General features: G+C 43.7%; 4 protein-coding genes across 4 annotated transcripts in view; 1 reads left to right on the top strand and 3 right to left on the bottom strand.

Annotated features, from left to right (window-relative positions):
• Nucleotides 1-1,743: 1,743 nt before the first annotated feature.
• The window catches only part of chn2 (chimerin 2), a 129,018-nt gene continuing 113,025 nt past the window's right edge, over nucleotides 1,744-17,736 (top strand). The window contains exon 1 of the mRNA XM_084026627.1: nucleotides 1,744-1,760. The gene's annotated coding sequence lies outside the window, so the exon portion shown is untranslated. The remainder of the gene's footprint in view (nucleotides 1,761-17,736) is intronic.
• On the bottom strand, nucleotides 5,550-7,092 carry hoxa9b (homeobox A9b). The gene is made up of 2 exons (XM_084026262.1): nucleotides 6,254-7,092; nucleotides 5,550-5,805 (listed from the first exon to the last, which is right to left on the bottom strand). The coding sequence occupies exons 1-2, from the start codon at nucleotides 6,777-6,779 to the stop codon at nucleotides 5,567-5,569; spliced, it is 765 nt and encodes a 254-aa protein (XP_083882388.1). The 5' UTR covers nucleotides 6,780-7,092; the 3' UTR covers nucleotides 5,550-5,566.
• On the bottom strand, nucleotides 8,586-11,101 carry hoxa10b (homeobox A10b). The gene is made up of 2 exons (XM_084026536.1): nucleotides 10,305-11,101; nucleotides 8,586-9,318 (listed from the first exon to the last, which is right to left on the bottom strand). The coding sequence occupies exons 1-2, from the start codon at nucleotides 11,065-11,067 to the stop codon at nucleotides 9,044-9,046; spliced, it is 1,038 nt and encodes a 345-aa protein (XP_083882662.1). The 5' UTR covers nucleotides 11,068-11,101; the 3' UTR covers nucleotides 8,586-9,043.
• On the bottom strand, nucleotides 15,218-17,567 carry hoxa11b (homeobox A11b). The gene is made up of 2 exons (XM_084026741.1): nucleotides 16,465-17,567; nucleotides 15,218-15,487 (listed from the first exon to the last, which is right to left on the bottom strand). Exons 1-2 carry the CDS (start codon nucleotides 17,066-17,068, stop codon nucleotides 15,255-15,257), a joined length of 837 nt encoding a protein of 278 aa, XP_083882867.1. The 5' UTR covers nucleotides 17,069-17,567; the 3' UTR covers nucleotides 15,218-15,254.

Below are 17,736 nucleotides of genomic sequence, written 5' to 3' on the forward strand. Positions count from 1 at the left end.
TAACCAATCCCTCCACCAGTCAGCCTGCACCTTCTTTGCGCGTCCACGCACACTTCCGTGTTGTGGTGCGCGCGCACGTGTGCGTGCACGGATTTGTTGCGTGGCTCTCTGCAAATCATCTCAGCGGTCACGTTTGTGTCTCGTAACGCGGCGACGCCCACGGTCGTTATCAGCGGCGCGGTGTTAATCTCTAGACTTTCTGGAAGGTTCGCTCCGAGAGGAAAACCTGCACCAGCCATCCAAACAACATGGTCGCCCCTCCCCCACCACACACACACACACACACACACACACACACACACACACGCCACAGCAGAGAGGGAGAGAGATTAAAATAGATATGTATTTCAGTGTGATATTTATGGTAATTTGATCTAGTTATTACTACTTTGTATTATACCTTCTCAGCGACGTCTATATGAAATCTGAATAAAACATTTCGTGTCAATATAAGACATCAGTTGGGTAATTTAACAGACATTTGTCACCATTCTGCAGTTTATAGCTCCCTGCCCCGCACAAGCCAATTAATTTCTTTTATTTCACCTATAGGGAGGATGTTGACCTAAGCCATCATCCTTACACTTCAGCATTATTGGTTCTAACATGTAGAGATGATTTGCCACTGTAGTGTGAGGCAGAGGAAAGGTGGGGATCTGATGGCTGTTTATTGCTCAGGCTCTAAACAAAGAGCCCTGCTAGCCTGCGTGTGATCAATCTTTCTCGCCAAAAGGTCTGACAGCTCCCTGCCCTAAGAACACATTTAAACCATCTAACACTCTCTTAGATCATATATGGCCAGGAAGAGGGCAACCACTCTCTGGATAGGCTGTAGGACACGTTTTTCAATTTAGAAATGTGGGGATTTCTTAAGAAGCGCGGAGGAGACGCACGGCCGTTACGCACAAAAGCGTTCCGCTCACTCGTTCGATAATAAATCAGAAATCTATCGAAAGACGAATCTCCGTCGCTTTTTCGTTTTAAAACAAGGACTTTACTGGCAGAGAAAAACACAGAGGAGAGGAAAGGACTCGGTTAGTGGTATAGAAACGAACGGAGCTGCTTTTACATAGGACCAATTGTTTGCTGAGGTGAGTGGGTGTTGGCATTCAGCAGAAATCCCATTCAGTCTCATACCTTTCTGTGTCAGATACCATGTGAACGAGTCTTTCTCTGGTCTGCTTGGTTTTAGGGCGAAAACATCAGTTTCACCACATTTTCTTGCAATGTTTAATTTATATTACATTTAAAGTGTGTTTTTATTAATTTATATTTGTAAAGGAGAGTGCAAATCTTGTGAAGGAATAATATGCTTACAGAGGTAATATATGATATTAGACTATGTGCTTAAGATAATTGATAAATAACGGACTCGAAAATAATTACACTTTAAATATAACCAAATTGAATTTGTATATCTCATTGTTAAGCATGCACGCTTATTGCTGCAAATCATTTCTAAACCAACAGCATTAATTGACTATTTATTTATTTATTTATTGACTATTATTTGTTGTGCACATGCATTATGTTTTATATGGACATATGAACCTGGCCATAGATTTAAACAGGTGTAGAAACACACCAAAGAGAACAAAGAGCCTTCTGACAAATAGACACATAACACTGCCTTCTGACATTTGAACACGTTTTGACATTCATCGCGACTAAGCCCTGGTTGGAGTCTGTTTTTCTGGTCCGGGCGGTGCAGACACGAAGACACGAAGCTGCTGGCTTTGAGCGAACGCAGACAGAAAACGGTGTCTGGAGCTGCGAGGAGGAGCCGCGCGTTTCCCGTCTGTTCGGAGACAACGACAGACATCTGGGGAGCCAGCAGGCCAAACCTGCGACCATGTTTTGGTTTTAAGAAGAAGAAAAAAGATTTTAATTACACCTCACAGCCTAGACGGTGTCGTGCAATTATTTCCATTTATGGTGAGTGTGACGCAAATGTAAAGACAGACTAAAAAATAAATAAATGGACAATTACCGAACGTGCATTTGTTTTTGTTTTTTTTCTGTGTTTAAGGTGGAAATGTATTTACTTGTAATTACATCGTTATTATACATTTATACATTATTAGCCAAGTTATGTCATATTTCGAGGGTATATTTGGTGAAATATTTGGTGACGTGTTTATAAAAGTAGGCTACTGCATGTGTGTATCATGTAGGCTACATCGTGTTCTGCCTGGGAAGGAATTCTGGTGTGTGTGTGTGTGTGTGTGTGTGTGTGTGTGTGTGTGTGTGTGTGTGTGTGTGTGTGTGTGTGTGTGTGTGTGTGTGTGTGTGTATTTCCACATTACAGTTTTATTTATTGAGCCCCAGGATTCATGAGAAGATTTGACAGATACTTGAGGCGGTTGAAGGGCAGCAAATCAAAGTGTTTTGCACTTCGACATGTGCTGAACTATATCGTGATCAAATGCAAATCCTTTCATTCTTTGCCCTTTTATTTATTTATTTATTGTTTTGCCTCTCAAGACATCAAAGATGACAAATGATGGAAACATGTGGGGTCATGGCAAAGGAATAAAAGATGCCCACCTACACAACACACCTTTTAAATGGACAGCAGCCTTTGACTCACGTCTCTACCCAGTTGCCCTGTAGGTGAAGACAAAATATACGAGGTTTAGGGAACTAATAGCTTTCCCTAGCTAATAGCTTGTAGAGTTGATGAATATATGACAATGCAAATACAGGAGCAAGCACTTTAAGACTAAAAGGAACCCTCAAAAGTCAGTTTTGCTTGTAAACTGCACTAATTTGAGATGTTCTCAGCATGTCCCCATACAGAGGTTAATCATTTTAAATAACTGATCTGCAAACATATCACAGAGGCAACCTCACTATCCACGTCCACCTCCACCCAGAACAAAAGACTGTTGCTAGTGAGGCTAAGTGGAACGGACTCACATGTGCTGGTGACTTTACTCCTCTGAACTTCTCCTCAGAGTTCACTCCCGGCCTCCTCTCTCACCAGCGATGTCATGAGCTTTGATGTATGGGGGCCACGGGAGGTCACCGAACAGCATCCAGGCAACTTTCTGTTTGGCTGCAGCATGGCTGCTCAAATGTCTCTTTGCATTGACCCATCCGAACAGTGATGGGGGAGAATCAGACAGGAATGCCATCCACACGTCCCGTGACTGAAGAGACTTTACTGGAGGAGGATTTTTACATTATATAGCGTAATATCACAAACCTATCATGCTTATCTTTACAGTGTTCACCAAAAAGGAATAACAGACCGAATGAGCTGCATGTCGGGGGCCATTGGGGTGAGGGAGATGGGAGAGAAGGGTGAGGTTGGGGCTGGGGGGGGCTGTGTTGAGGGAAACAAGGAAGGGTGGGAAGGTTTGAGGAAGTCTACATCTCACTTTTTAGGACCTCAAGTTCATCGTTCAGTTGAAGTCCAGTCAGTCGTCCTGCATCTGGACAGAAGAGCAGCGATGGCATGGGAATATCCATCTGCATCTGTGCTTACTGTTCATATAATCAATCAATTATTAATTCCTTTTTACATTAATATATGTATCAATTATCTTCTGTGTGTGCGTGTGTGTATTTTGGTACATGCATTAATTTGCTACAGCTCTTCTATTCAAAAGCACAAGGAATCATTTCATATTAATGTAAAAAAAGAAAAGAAAGTAGGAATCTCTTATCCTTCGACCTTTAAAGATCCATTCATGTCGTGGATGGACACACAATGAAACTGAACACGCTGCAGGATTAGATGCTCCACGACGAAAACGACCAAACTGGTGTAGGATCTGTAAGAAACGGGGAGTGGTCTTGGCGTGCCGTGAACGCATCACCCGGTTTGAACGTCGTGTTTCGGATGAGCCGCTGCCTCCACCTGCTGGCGGTCTGAGCACAGCAGCACTCAGATGACACATCACACCATCATCAGCACGCCGGGCTATGTCCCTTTCTGTCTCCACATGTTCACCAAAATAAAGTTACGTAGGTTGCGTCATTTGTTTGGAAACTATCTCAGCGCGTAAAACTCGCTGTTGCGTCGCCTGTGTTGTCCCGAGACGACAAACCCAACACGACGTTCTTGCCGAGACACACTAATTGTTGCTAGACGGTTGTAAAGCAATTAGACGTTTCAAGCCAGACCCATCTGCAGTGTCTCTCTCTGTGTGTGTGTGTGTGTGTGTGTGTGTGTGTGTGTGTGTGTGTGTGTGTGTGTGTGTGTGTGTGTGTGTGTGTGTGTGTGTGTGTGTGTGTGATTCCGGCCTATTTTACAGAAATATATCCATTTGACTTTTCGCCCGAGCCTCATTAGAAACGCTGCTTTGAGTCTTCGCACCTTATAAACAGAGGAGGCCGTGGTCGTGGTTTATTGCAGGAGGACATCTCGTCTACTTTGTGGGGCGTTCAAAGGCCGAAAATGTCCGGGAAAGTAGAACAGTAGATGACAAAATCATCTGTAAATACTGAACTGCGTTTCCCTGTTGATTTCATTGGCTCTCACTCTCTCGTGACTTTCTATTTTAAGTTATATTACCTCGATACAGCAGATTTAATTTATGTAAAAGCTTGTAAATCGAAGGATCACGTAATATCCCCCAAAATAATTCACAGGTTTTTCATCATTGGACATCACGCTCTTTAAATAGGGACTTAAACAGTTATTGGCCACGTCACAGTCAAACAACGATTAACCTCTCATTTCCACAATGCTATAATTGTAATATATACGTAGTATTAATAGAAACGTAACTTCACGCCAGGAAGGTTTAAAATAAACTTTCTGAGAGAAAATATCTGGACAGGCCTCGGTTTTTTTCTCTGGCCTATTTGGGTTTGTTGGCGCCATAAAGCTCGACGGTTCCAAGCGAGAAGACGTAGTAAAAGTGTACTATTTCAAGCTTTTTTCTTTTTTCTCCACCCCTGAAATATAAACACGTTTTCTAGTTCAATTCATTTTCAACGACAGAAGAATTTCAAATTGTGTAGAAACCGGTTTGATTATTTAAAAAATGTGAACAGGAGCAGTGGCTAAAATAAAAAAAAGTAAGTAGTATTATTTTATCAATTAATTGCTCATGTTTTGTCAGAAATGTGTGTTTTCATATTAAGCAAAATGATAATACGTGAATAAGCCATCGTTTTTCTCACGTGCTATACAAACTACTCTTTATTTTTGGATGAAACAGGAACGACGAGGTATTTGAAGTGTGCACAAATGGATCAAACGCTAACGGTTAAAATAAACATCTAGATTGCAAAAAACAATAACTTAAATAGGTAGCTGGAAGACATTCAGGTAGTCGAGGGTTATTCCATGCAAAGAACAAAAACTGGCCTAAAGGGAACTATTTCTGTGCGGCGACTAAAACACGTCTAAACACTTTGTCCTCTCACGAACATGACCACTGGATACGAGGATGGAAAACTAAAACATCCAGCCTTGTTTTTAACAACACAAACTTTACAACAACAGGGACAGGTCAGGCATATTAAAGACAGACCCCCTTCTCCCCCCTCCTCCTCCTCCCTCCTCCTCCTCCCCCCAACCCTTCTTATCCACCATCAGTCCAAAAACCAGTTAACTGTCTCTCCGCTGGTCTCTGCCTTCTTTCTTCATCTTCATCCTGCGGTTCTGAAACCAGATTTTCACCTGTCTCTCCGTCAAACTCAGGACTCGCGCTACTTCGTACCTGCGGTCCCGGGGGAGGTACATGTTAAACAGAAACTCCTTTTCCAGTTCAAGGATCTGGTGCTTTGTGTATGGACAACGCTTTTTCCTGCTGGGCTTTGCGTGAAGCCAGTTGCACGATGGGTCATCTGGAAACAGGGAAGGGGGGGTCAAAACCGTGAGACAGGAGAATTAATGCTCTCAGAATCCAAAAACAGGTATGGTATGATAGTTTGGGAAGGACGTGCGTCTCCTGGCACGATTCTAATATTTATACAGGAATTATTTTCTATATTTTCTCGGATTTTCAATCTGCGCTGAACAATTTGAGGATTGGATCTTCACCAAATTCCCTTTTAGGTGTTTGTATAATTCTCTGGTGAAGTGTGTTAATCGCCTTGAAGATGATTTTAACAGAAGACCGAGTCACTGATCCACAAGGCTGCTGGTCTCTATGAGCATAAACACTAGACATGTTACTCGACCGAGCCTGTGGGATCCAGAACGGTTCCTCCACATCTCCAAGCCAGCAAAGTGAAATGAATCATCTAAACGAGTGGACTTAGGGGCCAGAATACATTGAAAACACTTCCTTACTTGCGTCTATCACCTCCTTGTCCTCTGCCGACTGCCTCTCTTCAGTGGCTTTAGACGTGGATGTGGTTTCGCATGGGATCTCCGCAAGGGACGCTCCGTTTTCAATGTCAGACAAAAGAGGTGTGTGCGTCTCCAAAGTTGTACATTCGGCACTCCCAATCAGAGGCTCCGGTTTGATCTCATAATGCATGGCCGTCGACGGTAATCCCGTCAAACATAGGGACGCGGAGACCGGATCCAACGCCCAGGAGCGCGTAAACATGCCATCGCCGTCGCCGCTCGTGTAATGGTGGTGTATGTAGGTCGGCGTGGCTGTGTTCGGAGGCTGGGCAGAGATGGGGCTCCAAGATCCGCCAAAAATAGAAGATTTTGTCTGCAAAGGGCAGGATTCCTGTCCGCCATATTCGGCGAGCATCGCCTGCTCCACCCCTGCAGCTGACGAGTACCTCGGTGCCATATCTTCGTGCTCGGGAAGAACAGGCGGCTCCACGTAATAGCTCGTTCCTAACGTCGACATTGCAAACATGCAAACGCAGAAAAAAACCCCACCCAAAATATTTACAACGCGTTATAGTCTTGCTATTTTTAGAACAAACGGATTCATTGCATATAATGTGCTGCTTTGCTGCAGCAGCTAGGGGCTCAATGCGTCCAGTAAGTTGAACCTTGCCCAAGACTGGATAGGGCGCCCCAAACACGTGACCGTGGGACAGAACAATAAATAATAAATCAGCCTGCTGCTCAACTAAATGGCCACCATTTTCCCCCACCATATTTTAATAGCAATTCCCCGCGCATTTATTGGGAAATGTTTCGTTTTATAAGCAATAAATGTGATGATTTTTTTGTCAAGAGATCTCATGTTGGTGTAATCGAACACCTCCTTTTGTTAAATCACCAAACAATCTCCATTAAACAAAAAGGTGTGCCTGATTATTTATTCTCTAAAAAATATAGAATTTATATTTATTTAATGGCATCCATCAATATCCCCTTGGGAGGACACTTCCTGGCTTTTGTTGGAGGCTAGTTTATAAACTATCATCGATACTTTTACGAAATAAAATAAAACAAGTGCAAATGTGTTTAAAGCATCGTTGGAGTTTACAATATCAGAACCACCCGAACAGCTTCCGAGATGCGCATCGCCGGGTCTGCGGGGCTGCGGCTCTACTTTGAAGGCAATCTCAAAACGGAAAGTGGGGTGAGGTTATTTGGGTGCTATATAACGCTCCTTTTATCACGGGCAATTGGGTTGTTTTTCTTAAGGTTACAACCTGGCTGTCTCAGCTAAATATCACCAATAAAGCTCATCCTTTGTGTCCTTTCTCTGGCGCAGGCAGACGCATCCGGCGTTTCCTACGGCGAGGCAACTGGCAGACTGCAATGATCATAACCGAGGCCTTGTCTGTCCTTTACTCCTCTCCTGGACACAAACAAGCCTTAATCCTTTCATTTCCCAGCCTGTGTCTTTACTTCCAGCTACTGAGCCCACACCGAGACTGCGGCCTTAAATTACAGACAAGATGAAACCTAACCACGTCCAGTTATCATATATAACAGATTTTAGCTTCGTGATGAAAGCCCACAAGACAAAAAAAAATCACATTAAGATTCCATTTTACCTACAACAATAAATAAAAGATTTTATTGCACTTTTTGGAATAATAAGGTTTTATGCGTTTGGAGCAGTCAGCCAAATTATTAATACCCTCGAACAGTAATTAATAGCGATTCACTTTTCACGATGTGACGAGTTTTACTGAGGCAATCAAGGCAGTTTCGTGTTGTGGGAGAAATATATTAGCCCAACAACATGAGACTACCTAAACCACTCAACAGCCCGCTCTCCTCTTCACGGTTATCTGTGTTCTGAGTATTTTTCAAGGTGCGGAAATAAAGGATGTAGTTTCTCGGTAGGTATAACAGGTCTACCTGGAAGAATTTTAGAAATATTTGAAGGCGCAAAAGACAATTCTCAGACAGATTGTGTTCCGGATGAGTGTTTAGTCCAGGCAGATGCGTCGCTATACCTTGAGCATTCAAATATATATATTAGAATAACTTATTGTCTTATTTTTTGCAACAAAAGACACAGTTGTTCATAATTTAAGAAATCATTTTTAAATTATAATAAATACTGTTCCTCCACCCGTTGTGTGGTCTACATTGAAGTCTGATATCAAGGACAAAAAGTGATGAAGTGAGCACAGCCGCCAGAACACCTTCTAGTGTGATGTTATTCCCAGAGCAGAACCAGAACACGACGGGACCAGCATGTACCTGTGTCAGCTTTAAGATTGTCTGTCCTTCTGAATGAAATAAGTAGTCTGCAGTTGCAGGGATGGTTTTATTAATTGGACCAGAAAAGAAAAAAAGTGCAAATATTCACCAGACCTCTCTAGCTGTCACATGAAGGTCTTAATGTCACTGTAACACAAGTGTCCAAAGGGTTAGTCCTGCATGCAGATTCCAAGGATTCACTCAGGTTGACTATACAATATGTACAAGCCTGGAGCTCTGAAACATTGTGGTCACATTCTGAACATTTTAAACACAATGGAGCAACGTTACAAATGTAGCCATTTATAAATACATTTATCCACGACAAAAAAATATAATAAAATAAAAACAGACGTGGAAATAAGAAAGAACAACAATCAATAAGTTAGCAGTAGGGTCCTATTTTTCCATGGACATTCTCACAGTTGGGTGGGGGGGAGGGTGGGGGGTGCTCTGCACAGGCGCCCTTGCCATGGATGGAGGAGGGCGCCAAAGACGCAGACAGTCTCATGAGAAACTGAAGTTGCTGGAGAGCTCTCGGATCCTATTCTCCCGGCTCATTTTTTTCAGTTTCATCCTCCTGTTTTGGAACCAGATTTTGACTTGCCTGTCAGTTAGGTGCACACTGCGGCTGATCTCCAGACGACGCTCTCTAGTCAAGTACATGTTGAAGAGAAACTCCTTCTCCAGCTCCAGAGTCTGGTGCTTGGTGTAGGGGCAGCGCTTCTTTCGGCCACTCTTAGCTGTGAGCCAGTTGGCCGTGCTTTCCATTTTTCCATCCCCTACAATGAAAATGAAACAAGATATTAGGCAACAGGTGTGCCCCCCCTCCCAAAAAACACAAACAAAAAAAAACATCATATCTGGAGGGAAGCCTCATATCTTTATTAGAGATGATGGACTAATACGATAACAAATCCCAAATAAATACAACCTGACATGTCAAATTAATTCAATTGTGTTTTACTGTAAACTAGTGATGATAGGATTTAGTATATAAATTATTCTGTTTGAACGGACACCTACTACACAACCATAAATGCCCGTGTAAATATTGATTTTTGTGTTCTGTCTTACTTTTACAACCATTTTACGCACAGCCACAGCGTCCCATCCAGCTGAAATTCTGCATTTTACCAGAAACGATTTGGCCCTATGAAGCAGCTTGTTGCCAACTGCACCTTTATGAAGACATAAAACATAACCTACACAGTCTGCTGAAATTATAGCAAGGCCTGTGTCTTTGACGAGGGGTGACATCAGAATCCTGCAAAGGACAAATGGACTAGACTGGGTTGACCTGCTGTAAATTAAATAATAACGAAATCCTGAGAATAATCAAAAACACGAAGGAAAAAAAGAACGTGATTTTTAATAATCAAAACTTTACAATACTTTGTTAAAAATAAAGCCATAAGGCCTGAGTAGCATTGTAATGCAGGGCAGCTCCCGACGCCTATTTGTGATCCAAAACAGCTACTAAAGCACAAACGCTCTGCTCCTCGTTCTGATTGGAAAAGTCACGTTCAATTTCGCCTCATGCCCGATAAACCGGTAAATACCCGTAAAACGTGCAGCAGTGAGCTGTTGACCTAAATATGAATACCCGAACAGACCATGCATCCATCTGTGGCTAACGCGCTGGTAAAACAGAACAATAGAAGCCATACCAATCATATGCGCATGCCCCTTTATGCTGTCTGCTACTTTTTCTTTTTTCTTTTTTTTTTTAGCACCAATATTTCTACAATGTATGTTGACTCTTCACCTTTGACTGGCTTTTCTGGGCACTCCTCGGCCGGCTCGGGGGAGGATGAGCCGTCCGAGGAGAGGCGGCTGTCCTCCTCTCTGGCCGGGGCGCAGGGCGCGGGGACAGGCGCCTCCTCGTGGCTCTCCCTCCGCTCCGGCTCCGCAGAGGCAGCCTGTGGCTGGGAGGGCTGGCTGTCCAGACGGGCAGGTCGCTGCAGCGTAAAGTGATTCATGTTGGGCTGCACATCGTGGTAAAGCCTGGAGGACGCGTACGTCTGAGACAGGCGGAAGTAGCCGGGGACTGGCAAAGTGCTGCCGGTAACCGGGCACGATGCGGTCGTGTAGGAAATGTCATCTACCGTCGCTCCTTTAGGACATTTGTCAGACTCGTAAAGGCAGTACGCGCTCTCCTCCTTTATATTCGGCGAGAAGGAACACTGAGCCATATGCTGGCCGCCGGGCTGCTCCACCCGGCAGGATCTCGACGTTTCCAGCCACGTTTCCATCCCCTGGACATACGGAGCGGAGGACGGGATCACGCTCTGGGTGCTCGGCTCGTTGCGCTTACCGATCCCCGGGAAACACGAGCCACCGGAGAGTCCATACGAGTATTCCGACGCCGGTGGCAGATACACCCCGTTACTTTGGTAATACGAACCGCTGTCGGTTCTCACGTTGATCAAAGAGTCCACGAAAAACGAATTTCCAGCTTGGTTGTTGGGGCATGTCATCGTTGTGGTATAATTTGACGGAGGATGAAGATAGCCCTTTCTGGCTGACATTTCTTGTGCAAAACATTGCTGAATAATTACCGATACTCACGCTTCTCACTGTAGACTGCAGCCAATTAAAACACCAGGCGACTACAGACTCCTCCCAGTCCGGCCGGGCAGCTCCGCTGTGTCGTATATTGTGTTTTAGGCTAAGTCAAGAGAAAACTGTGGAGGGAAAGTGGTGCATCAGAGGGGTTTTTGGGGGGTAAAAGAAAATCTTTCAATCTCCTTTGAATGTCACACAGTCTGAGTGTCGTCCCCACCTATATGAGCCCGGGGCTGCCCGTGTGAACTTAACAACAAGCCCTGGTTGACAACTCGGTTGTTGAAAGCTGTCCCTAACAATTATGTACAATGCATAGCTTTATGGCCAGTTTTACAGCACTGTAAAAATGAAGGGTTCTGGAGGTGCCTCCGAGGAGCCCGGGGCGCATCACAGATCCCAAAAAGTCCTGTGTTACTCTTTGGTGGTGCTCTGAACACTATTATTGGACTGTTTATAAAAATCCCTCCTGTCCAAACACACAACGTTTCACCTAGCCACGTTGCTAACCAGTGCAGGGTCACCTCTTTAAGATTCCTTGACTGATCGTGGTGTGAATGTTTTGGCTGCAAAGACACCTTTTCCTGCAGAAAGGCTCTGTGGAGGATGAAGGTGACACGCTGAAGTCTGAGCCACAGCTGCACAATGCCCCGCAGCTTCCTTTATCTTAATGATCGCTTCATATCGGCAGGACGGCGAGACATGTAGTTCGTTACTGCATACATGACATTACAACTCGTTAATCTTGCTATTAGCTTGTTTCCTAAAGAACCGCAGGGGAATGTATAGGTTTGTCTGCGTATTCAGACATTAGCGTTTCTGAGAAACACTTTTATTCCGAGGCCCTTCATACGCATAATGCTCTTTTTTTTCTTCTAAATTCAATGTCAGTTTAATTTCAAGTCACACTTCTTATAATGGAACCCAGGAATAAAACAACTTTCCAATAAATAGCTATTTGAGGGTCATTTTTTTTAATGTTTATATTTATTTTTTAGTTTTTGTTCTTTTATAAAATGTTTGAGATAAAAGGCCAAAATTGGAGGAAATTATGTGGAAAAAACTAACCACAAAGAAAAATAGATTAATAAAATGTGCTTTTAATATAAGAATATTCATCTATAATTTAAATGGGGCTGGTTATAATTTATATAGGCTATACAAGATATGTTATAAAATATACATTTAGTTTTAATTTGATCAAGAAACAATAATCCGCCACGGACCGCCGTGCCAGTGAATAAAAATTGGATATTAATTGGCCCTCATTTTATGAGGCAAACAAATAAAGAAATCGTAAACCTAGACTGCTGGAATATTTACAATTAAATAAAACGTCAGACATGCATCAACCGACGCTTCCTCGAAAAGACAGTTAGGAGTTTACACCACAGGCCTACAGATTTAAAATCTGCCTAAAGGTGCATGAAATAGCTGCAACATCGGCCACCTCCATTTTCCTATAAGTCTGGAGCCATAAAGTCTAGAAATCTGAGCTACAGTTTATGTACAGCCATTTTACATGGCGTCAAACCTGCAACATGTCTGGATGCTAAGAGTGAAAATAATCACGAATCCTTCTGGATTATTTCCTGCGATGTTTTAGTTTGCGCAGTGGGTGAGCTCTTTTATTATTATTCCCATAAAATGTTTTTTTTTTTGTAATGTCATGAAATTAATTTTGTTAAAGAAACGTGAGAACATTAATGGAAATAGCATAGTCACTGCTGCGCGTTGAAATGTCTCTCTGTTGTCTCTATGCTCGCGCGCACAAAGACACACTAACTTTGCGTAAAATATCATACGGTAGTTTGTTGAACAAATAGGACGATCCAAGTTCTCGTTTACATTGTTTACACGCCAACTAAACAACGCAAACCGTATTTAAGATTTATAAAAATGAAGTATCGTTCATACTTTAAACTGTGTGGAGGTTAAAGGTTAGTGAGCATCTAAACGTTGAATATAGGCCGCTGTGATGTTATTTCTTAGTGCGCGTTAGTCACTGAGGCCTATAAACATCCGCAGAACTGCATCTATCCGCATTAAGAAACAATCTTGCACTATTTACTATTTTGCCAGTTATGCTTTCGTGACATCATGACATCTGCACCTTAAATGACAAACAGCGTCTCCGGTTTTCTGATGGAGACAGACTAGAAAAAGTAGACCCGTTTCCGTAAATCACACCAGGAAATCCCCCTGTCGTCATAAAACGCGCATGATAATATTTCTGTGCCTACCTTAACAATGCAATCCTGAGGTGGTGACACATTTTAAAAGCAGCTGATCGGCGAGTCAAACTTCTTCTTTTATATCTCAATTCACGGCAATGACATTGATCTGATGAGCGCCACCTAGTGGACGAAGGCGGGACCGGTCTGTTGCGGCAACACAACACCAAACGCAGGACATTCCTGCCACGGTAAGACGCAGAAACAAATGACGCCGGAAAGGTCCGTGAACACAAGCTTTCAATGCTCCCAGCCGTTGTTTTTCAGCCCCTTAGTCACAGTTAATAACCTTGGTCTCAGACGCTTTATTGCACTACACTCCAAATGCTCCAGACGAATCCGCGTTTTATGGCCAAGTTACTGGAGCAACTGGGAGGATGTGCAGCAATCAAGGCGGAATTCCTGGGAGCCTCACAGGATGCACGATATAAGGAAGGGCATCGGGGCCCTTATTAGCTTATGGCAGGCCATTCACGTTGCTTTCAGGGGCCTGGCAGTGGACACAAAGCCACCTGAAGACAACTTTTTTACCCATCTTTTTATGTGCGCGAGGCGTCATTTGACCTTTGATTTTGAGGGTCAACATAAATCCCCAAACTCATATTTCGCATCAAACGAATGTAAGATGTTCGGATTAAACCCCTCCAGATGATAACAGAGAGCGATGCTTTTAAAAAGAACTGATCTGGAGTTCGTCCGCTCCTCTGGGCCTCCGGTGTCACTGACTGATGGCTTCGCTGACTTTCAGGATGACATGACTGAAGTCTTACTTTGATGGGAGCGTAATCACGCAAATAGATTCATATAGTCTGGAATGATGCGGCCTCTTACATGTATAGCCCGAGCATTGAATCAATTGTCCAGCTAGTCTCAGTAAAGCCTAACAGGCATGTGAGGTCAGAAATCAGCCTTTCCTCATCGCCCCAGTAATGAATGAACCCCTTTGTAATGGATATCAAACAATAACTGCAGCGGATCCCATTTCCAGCCAGGAGGGAATAAAAAGCAGCAGACCTACATATCATGCATCCGATACGGTGCACGTGCTGGCATATAAAAATCAAATACAGGGGTCATGTTTCATTTAGGGATTTTGCTCTTTTTTATCGGCGCTCTGCCTGGATGAAGTTCGGGAATAATCCAGTTTTACGGCCAAGAGCTCAACAAAGCGCCTGCACCGAAGGGCCGAGCTCAGATGTTAAATATCATCGAATATCAACCTTGAAACGCATGAAATGGATGAATTGGTATCAGATTATAACTTAACTCATTCTCTAAATATGCAGCATTGACCGGTAGTTTTTGGGAGGGGGGCAGTTTATAGCGCCCAATATGTGCCACGTGAGGTCTGATAGTAACTCCAAAACACACACACAAAGGTTTACAGTCACCGGAGTGTATTTGTACAATAAAGTTATAATATTAAGGGGAAGGGGGAACCAACACGGACAGCAGTTTGTTGTCTAAGATATTTGGCCACCAAATGTTTAAAACAAATAAATTCTAAAGAATTGAAGTAACAAAAAGAATATTTTTTATTTATTTTTTTAATTGCAGTACAATAATCTCCGTGTGTATTATTAAATAATACAAAAGTAATCCAGACACATCTGTCTGTACGCGTAAAAACACCACACACGCAACCACGAAATTTGAAATTGGGGAAAAGTAGCCGATTGGTCGGACAAGCAGAATAACAGGCCTATATAATAATAATAATAATAATAATAATAATAATAATAATAATAATAATAATAATAATAATAATAATTGTTTAATGACAAAATAGTGTATAAATAGTAGAATTCTTTATGAAGTCTGGCACATTAAAAAACTCGCCATCCCGTCTGTCCAGGTAAAATATGTCGTCTTGATGGCTGGCTGGATGTCGCATGTGTGTAACAGTCTTTGTTCAGTGATTAGAGCAGGGGGTTTGTGGTGTAGTACTGTAAACGGTCTCTGTTCAGTTTCTTCTCCTTCATCCTCCTGTTCTGAAACCAGATTTTGACCTGGCGATCTGTCAGATTGAGCATCCGCGAGAGCTGCATGCGCTTCTCTTTGTTGATGTAAACGCTAAAAAAGAATTCCCTCTCCAGTTCTCTGATCTGGTACTTTGAGTACGGACACCTCTTCTTGCGCGTCCTCTGGCCACCTGAAAGACGAACAGACAAACAAAAAAGAAAGGTCACCACGTGAGACACACAAACAGTGAAATCATGTGTCCATGTCCTGGTCCGGAGCAGCGGCGGTGGTCCGCCACGAGCTTTGGAGTTCAAGTGTTTCCCTCCTGTCAGGCCTGCGAGCACCGAGCTTTGTAAACAAAGACCAGACATGTTGGACACGGAGGGACTGCATGTCGGAAGTTGTGAAAACTGAAATCTGTAATCTGTAAAACCATACCGGCTGGCTTTTAAGAGTGAGGGCGTGGGCCTAAACCAAACAGTCGTGAGTATCGTGTGTCTGATATGCTTGTATTGTCCGCGTTTGGTTACACTGTGCGTAAAGAGCTGTTGTTTTAGTGTTAGCAAGAGCAAACCTCCACCAAAAAGCAGTTGTTGAACTAAATCCTCGCAAATCCTGTGAATGTGTAAACATTTATCTTTGAATAAAGGGGAGCAGGGTTTAATCCTACACATGCCCCAAAGTCACATTAAAATGGGCCCCCAGGAGCCCACTTCAATCAGCCCAGAATAAACCAAATTAAAATACAATAACATACACGTTCAAAGAAACAACACGAGAGGTTATTGTAGAAACACCTAGCCTATATGGAGAAACGGGATCAGTCTAAAATGTTAGTTCAACTGCATTTTGTAAATATGCTATTAAATATGATTTGCCATATAAATGGAGTTCACAGGCCAAACTGCACCAGGATACTTCAGCGCTCGTACGCAGGGGGGTGAAGTGGAGATTTAGTTTGAAATCTTGGAAGACAAGCTTAACGCCAAAGTCTTCACGGCCAATTTCAATCCCAAGCACGTGATCTTGTCGTTTATAACATAGTTTTGTTATAGGGTAAATCTGCAGGCCCTCCATAAACCTTATGTGCTTATAAAACAGCATATAAAACGCTTTAAGAGCACTGCGTTAGATTCGTCTCCGTCTTGCGTTCAGCACTATACTCACTGTTGCTTTTGCTCTGTTTCTCCTCGCTGTGGCCGGAGGACGACTTGGGGCTGCAGCTCTCCGCCATGTCCGAGCACGGATGAGCCGGAGCGGGGCTCGTTTTGGCCGCGTGTCTGTCCGTGTCCGCCGCCTGCGCCGTCGGCGTCGTGCTGCTCTCCGCGCTCCCGTACGCGGTGTCGAAGAACTGGTCGAACGCCTGTGGCAGGACGCCGTTCCTGCCAACGCTGCCATAGAAGCCGGGAGTCGGGTTGGAGGAGCCGGAGTGGCCGGCGCCGGAGCCGCCTTTCACCAGGATCTCTCCCCCCCGTGAAGTCGAGCTCGTCCAGCCGTCCCTGTGCACGATGTCCTCGGGGTAGCAGTGCGACAGGCTCCCCCTGCTGTGGTGCCATTTACTGGACGCGTCAATCCCATAGTCTCTGAAAGCCACATCTCGCACGGACGGGACCTGTGGCAGGGCTGAGGACTGGTAGGGGTATGTCATGGGGCAAGAGGACTGGCTCTGGGTTAAATAATGAGGGAGACCCGAAAAGTCTGCTCCGGAGACGTAGTAAGTGCAACTCGGTAAATACATATTGGAGCCAGAGATCCGCTCATCAAAATCCATATTCTGTAGTTGGAAACGTCCTATAATAATCCTCACATAGTTCCTCCGCTGCGCTGCGCTCCAGTCACTTTGAGGCAGACTGGTGGAGCAGAAATCCTTAGACGTACAAGCTGACGTGGGGATCCATCTCTATCCATTCCTGAGGGCCAAAAGCCATGTGACCACTGGCACAAAATGACAGATAGCCTACGCCTCGATGTGTAGGCTATATGAGTCAATGAGTTTATGAAGTAGACCTTTGGCTGTATGGGAAAGGAAAATACCGAGAGGGGATTTCGCTCATGCGGACACAATTTAAGCTTTTTTTGAAAAAACATTTTTTTTTTTTTTTTTTAACACGGGTTCTTTTTTTTTTCTTTCTCCCAACTGCAGTGCCCCTTCCTTCTATGGCTGTGACTGTTGTGGTGTAATTAGCACGTTAACAAAACGCACAATTAGATCAGCTTTCGCACCGAGCTGCGTCAAACCTGCCACTCTTACCTTTAGGGTTGGTTTTTAAACCTAACCCTCACCTTAACCCTAACCTTAACCTCTGGAGGGGACGTCTGAAACCAGACGAAGACATTTTTAGACCACGCAAGGCAACTCGATTTAGACTTTGCTGTGCACGCTGAGGCTTAATCATCCAGGCGCAGATAACATTTAATACAGGACACAAATAAACAACT

Source organism: Eutrigla gurnardus (assembly GCF_963514095.1).
Source record: "Eutrigla gurnardus genome assembly, chromosome: 14".
Taxonomy (NCBI): Eukaryota; Metazoa; Chordata; class Actinopteri; order Perciformes; family Triglidae; genus Eutrigla; species Eutrigla gurnardus.

Excerpts from the sequence above, each read along its gene's own strand:
- hoxa9b (XM_084026262.1), bottom strand. The coding sequence starts at position 6,779 with ATGTTTGCAATGTCGACGTTAGGAACGAGCTATTACGTGGAGCCGCCT. Across the intron at positions 5,806-6,253 it reads CAAGGAGGTGATAGACGCAA|ATGACCCATCGTGCAACTGG; the intron begins GTAAGGAAGTGT and ends CCCTGTTTCCAG.
- hoxa10b (XM_084026536.1), bottom strand. The coding sequence starts at position 11,067 with ATGTCAGCCAGAAAGGGCTATCTTCATCCTCCGTCAAATTATACCACA. Across the intron at positions 9,319-10,304 it reads CCCAGAAAAGCCAGTCAAAG|GGGATGGAAAAATGGAAAGC; the intron begins GTGAAGAGTCAA and ends TTTTCATTGTAG.
- hoxa11b (XM_084026741.1), bottom strand. The coding sequence starts at position 17,068 with ATGGATTTTGATGAGCGGATCTCTGGCTCCAATATGTATTTACCGAGT. Across the intron at positions 15,488-16,464 it reads GAAACAGAGCAAAAGCAACA|GTGGCCAGAGGACGCGCAAG; the intron begins GTGAGTATAGTG and ends TTCGTCTTTCAG.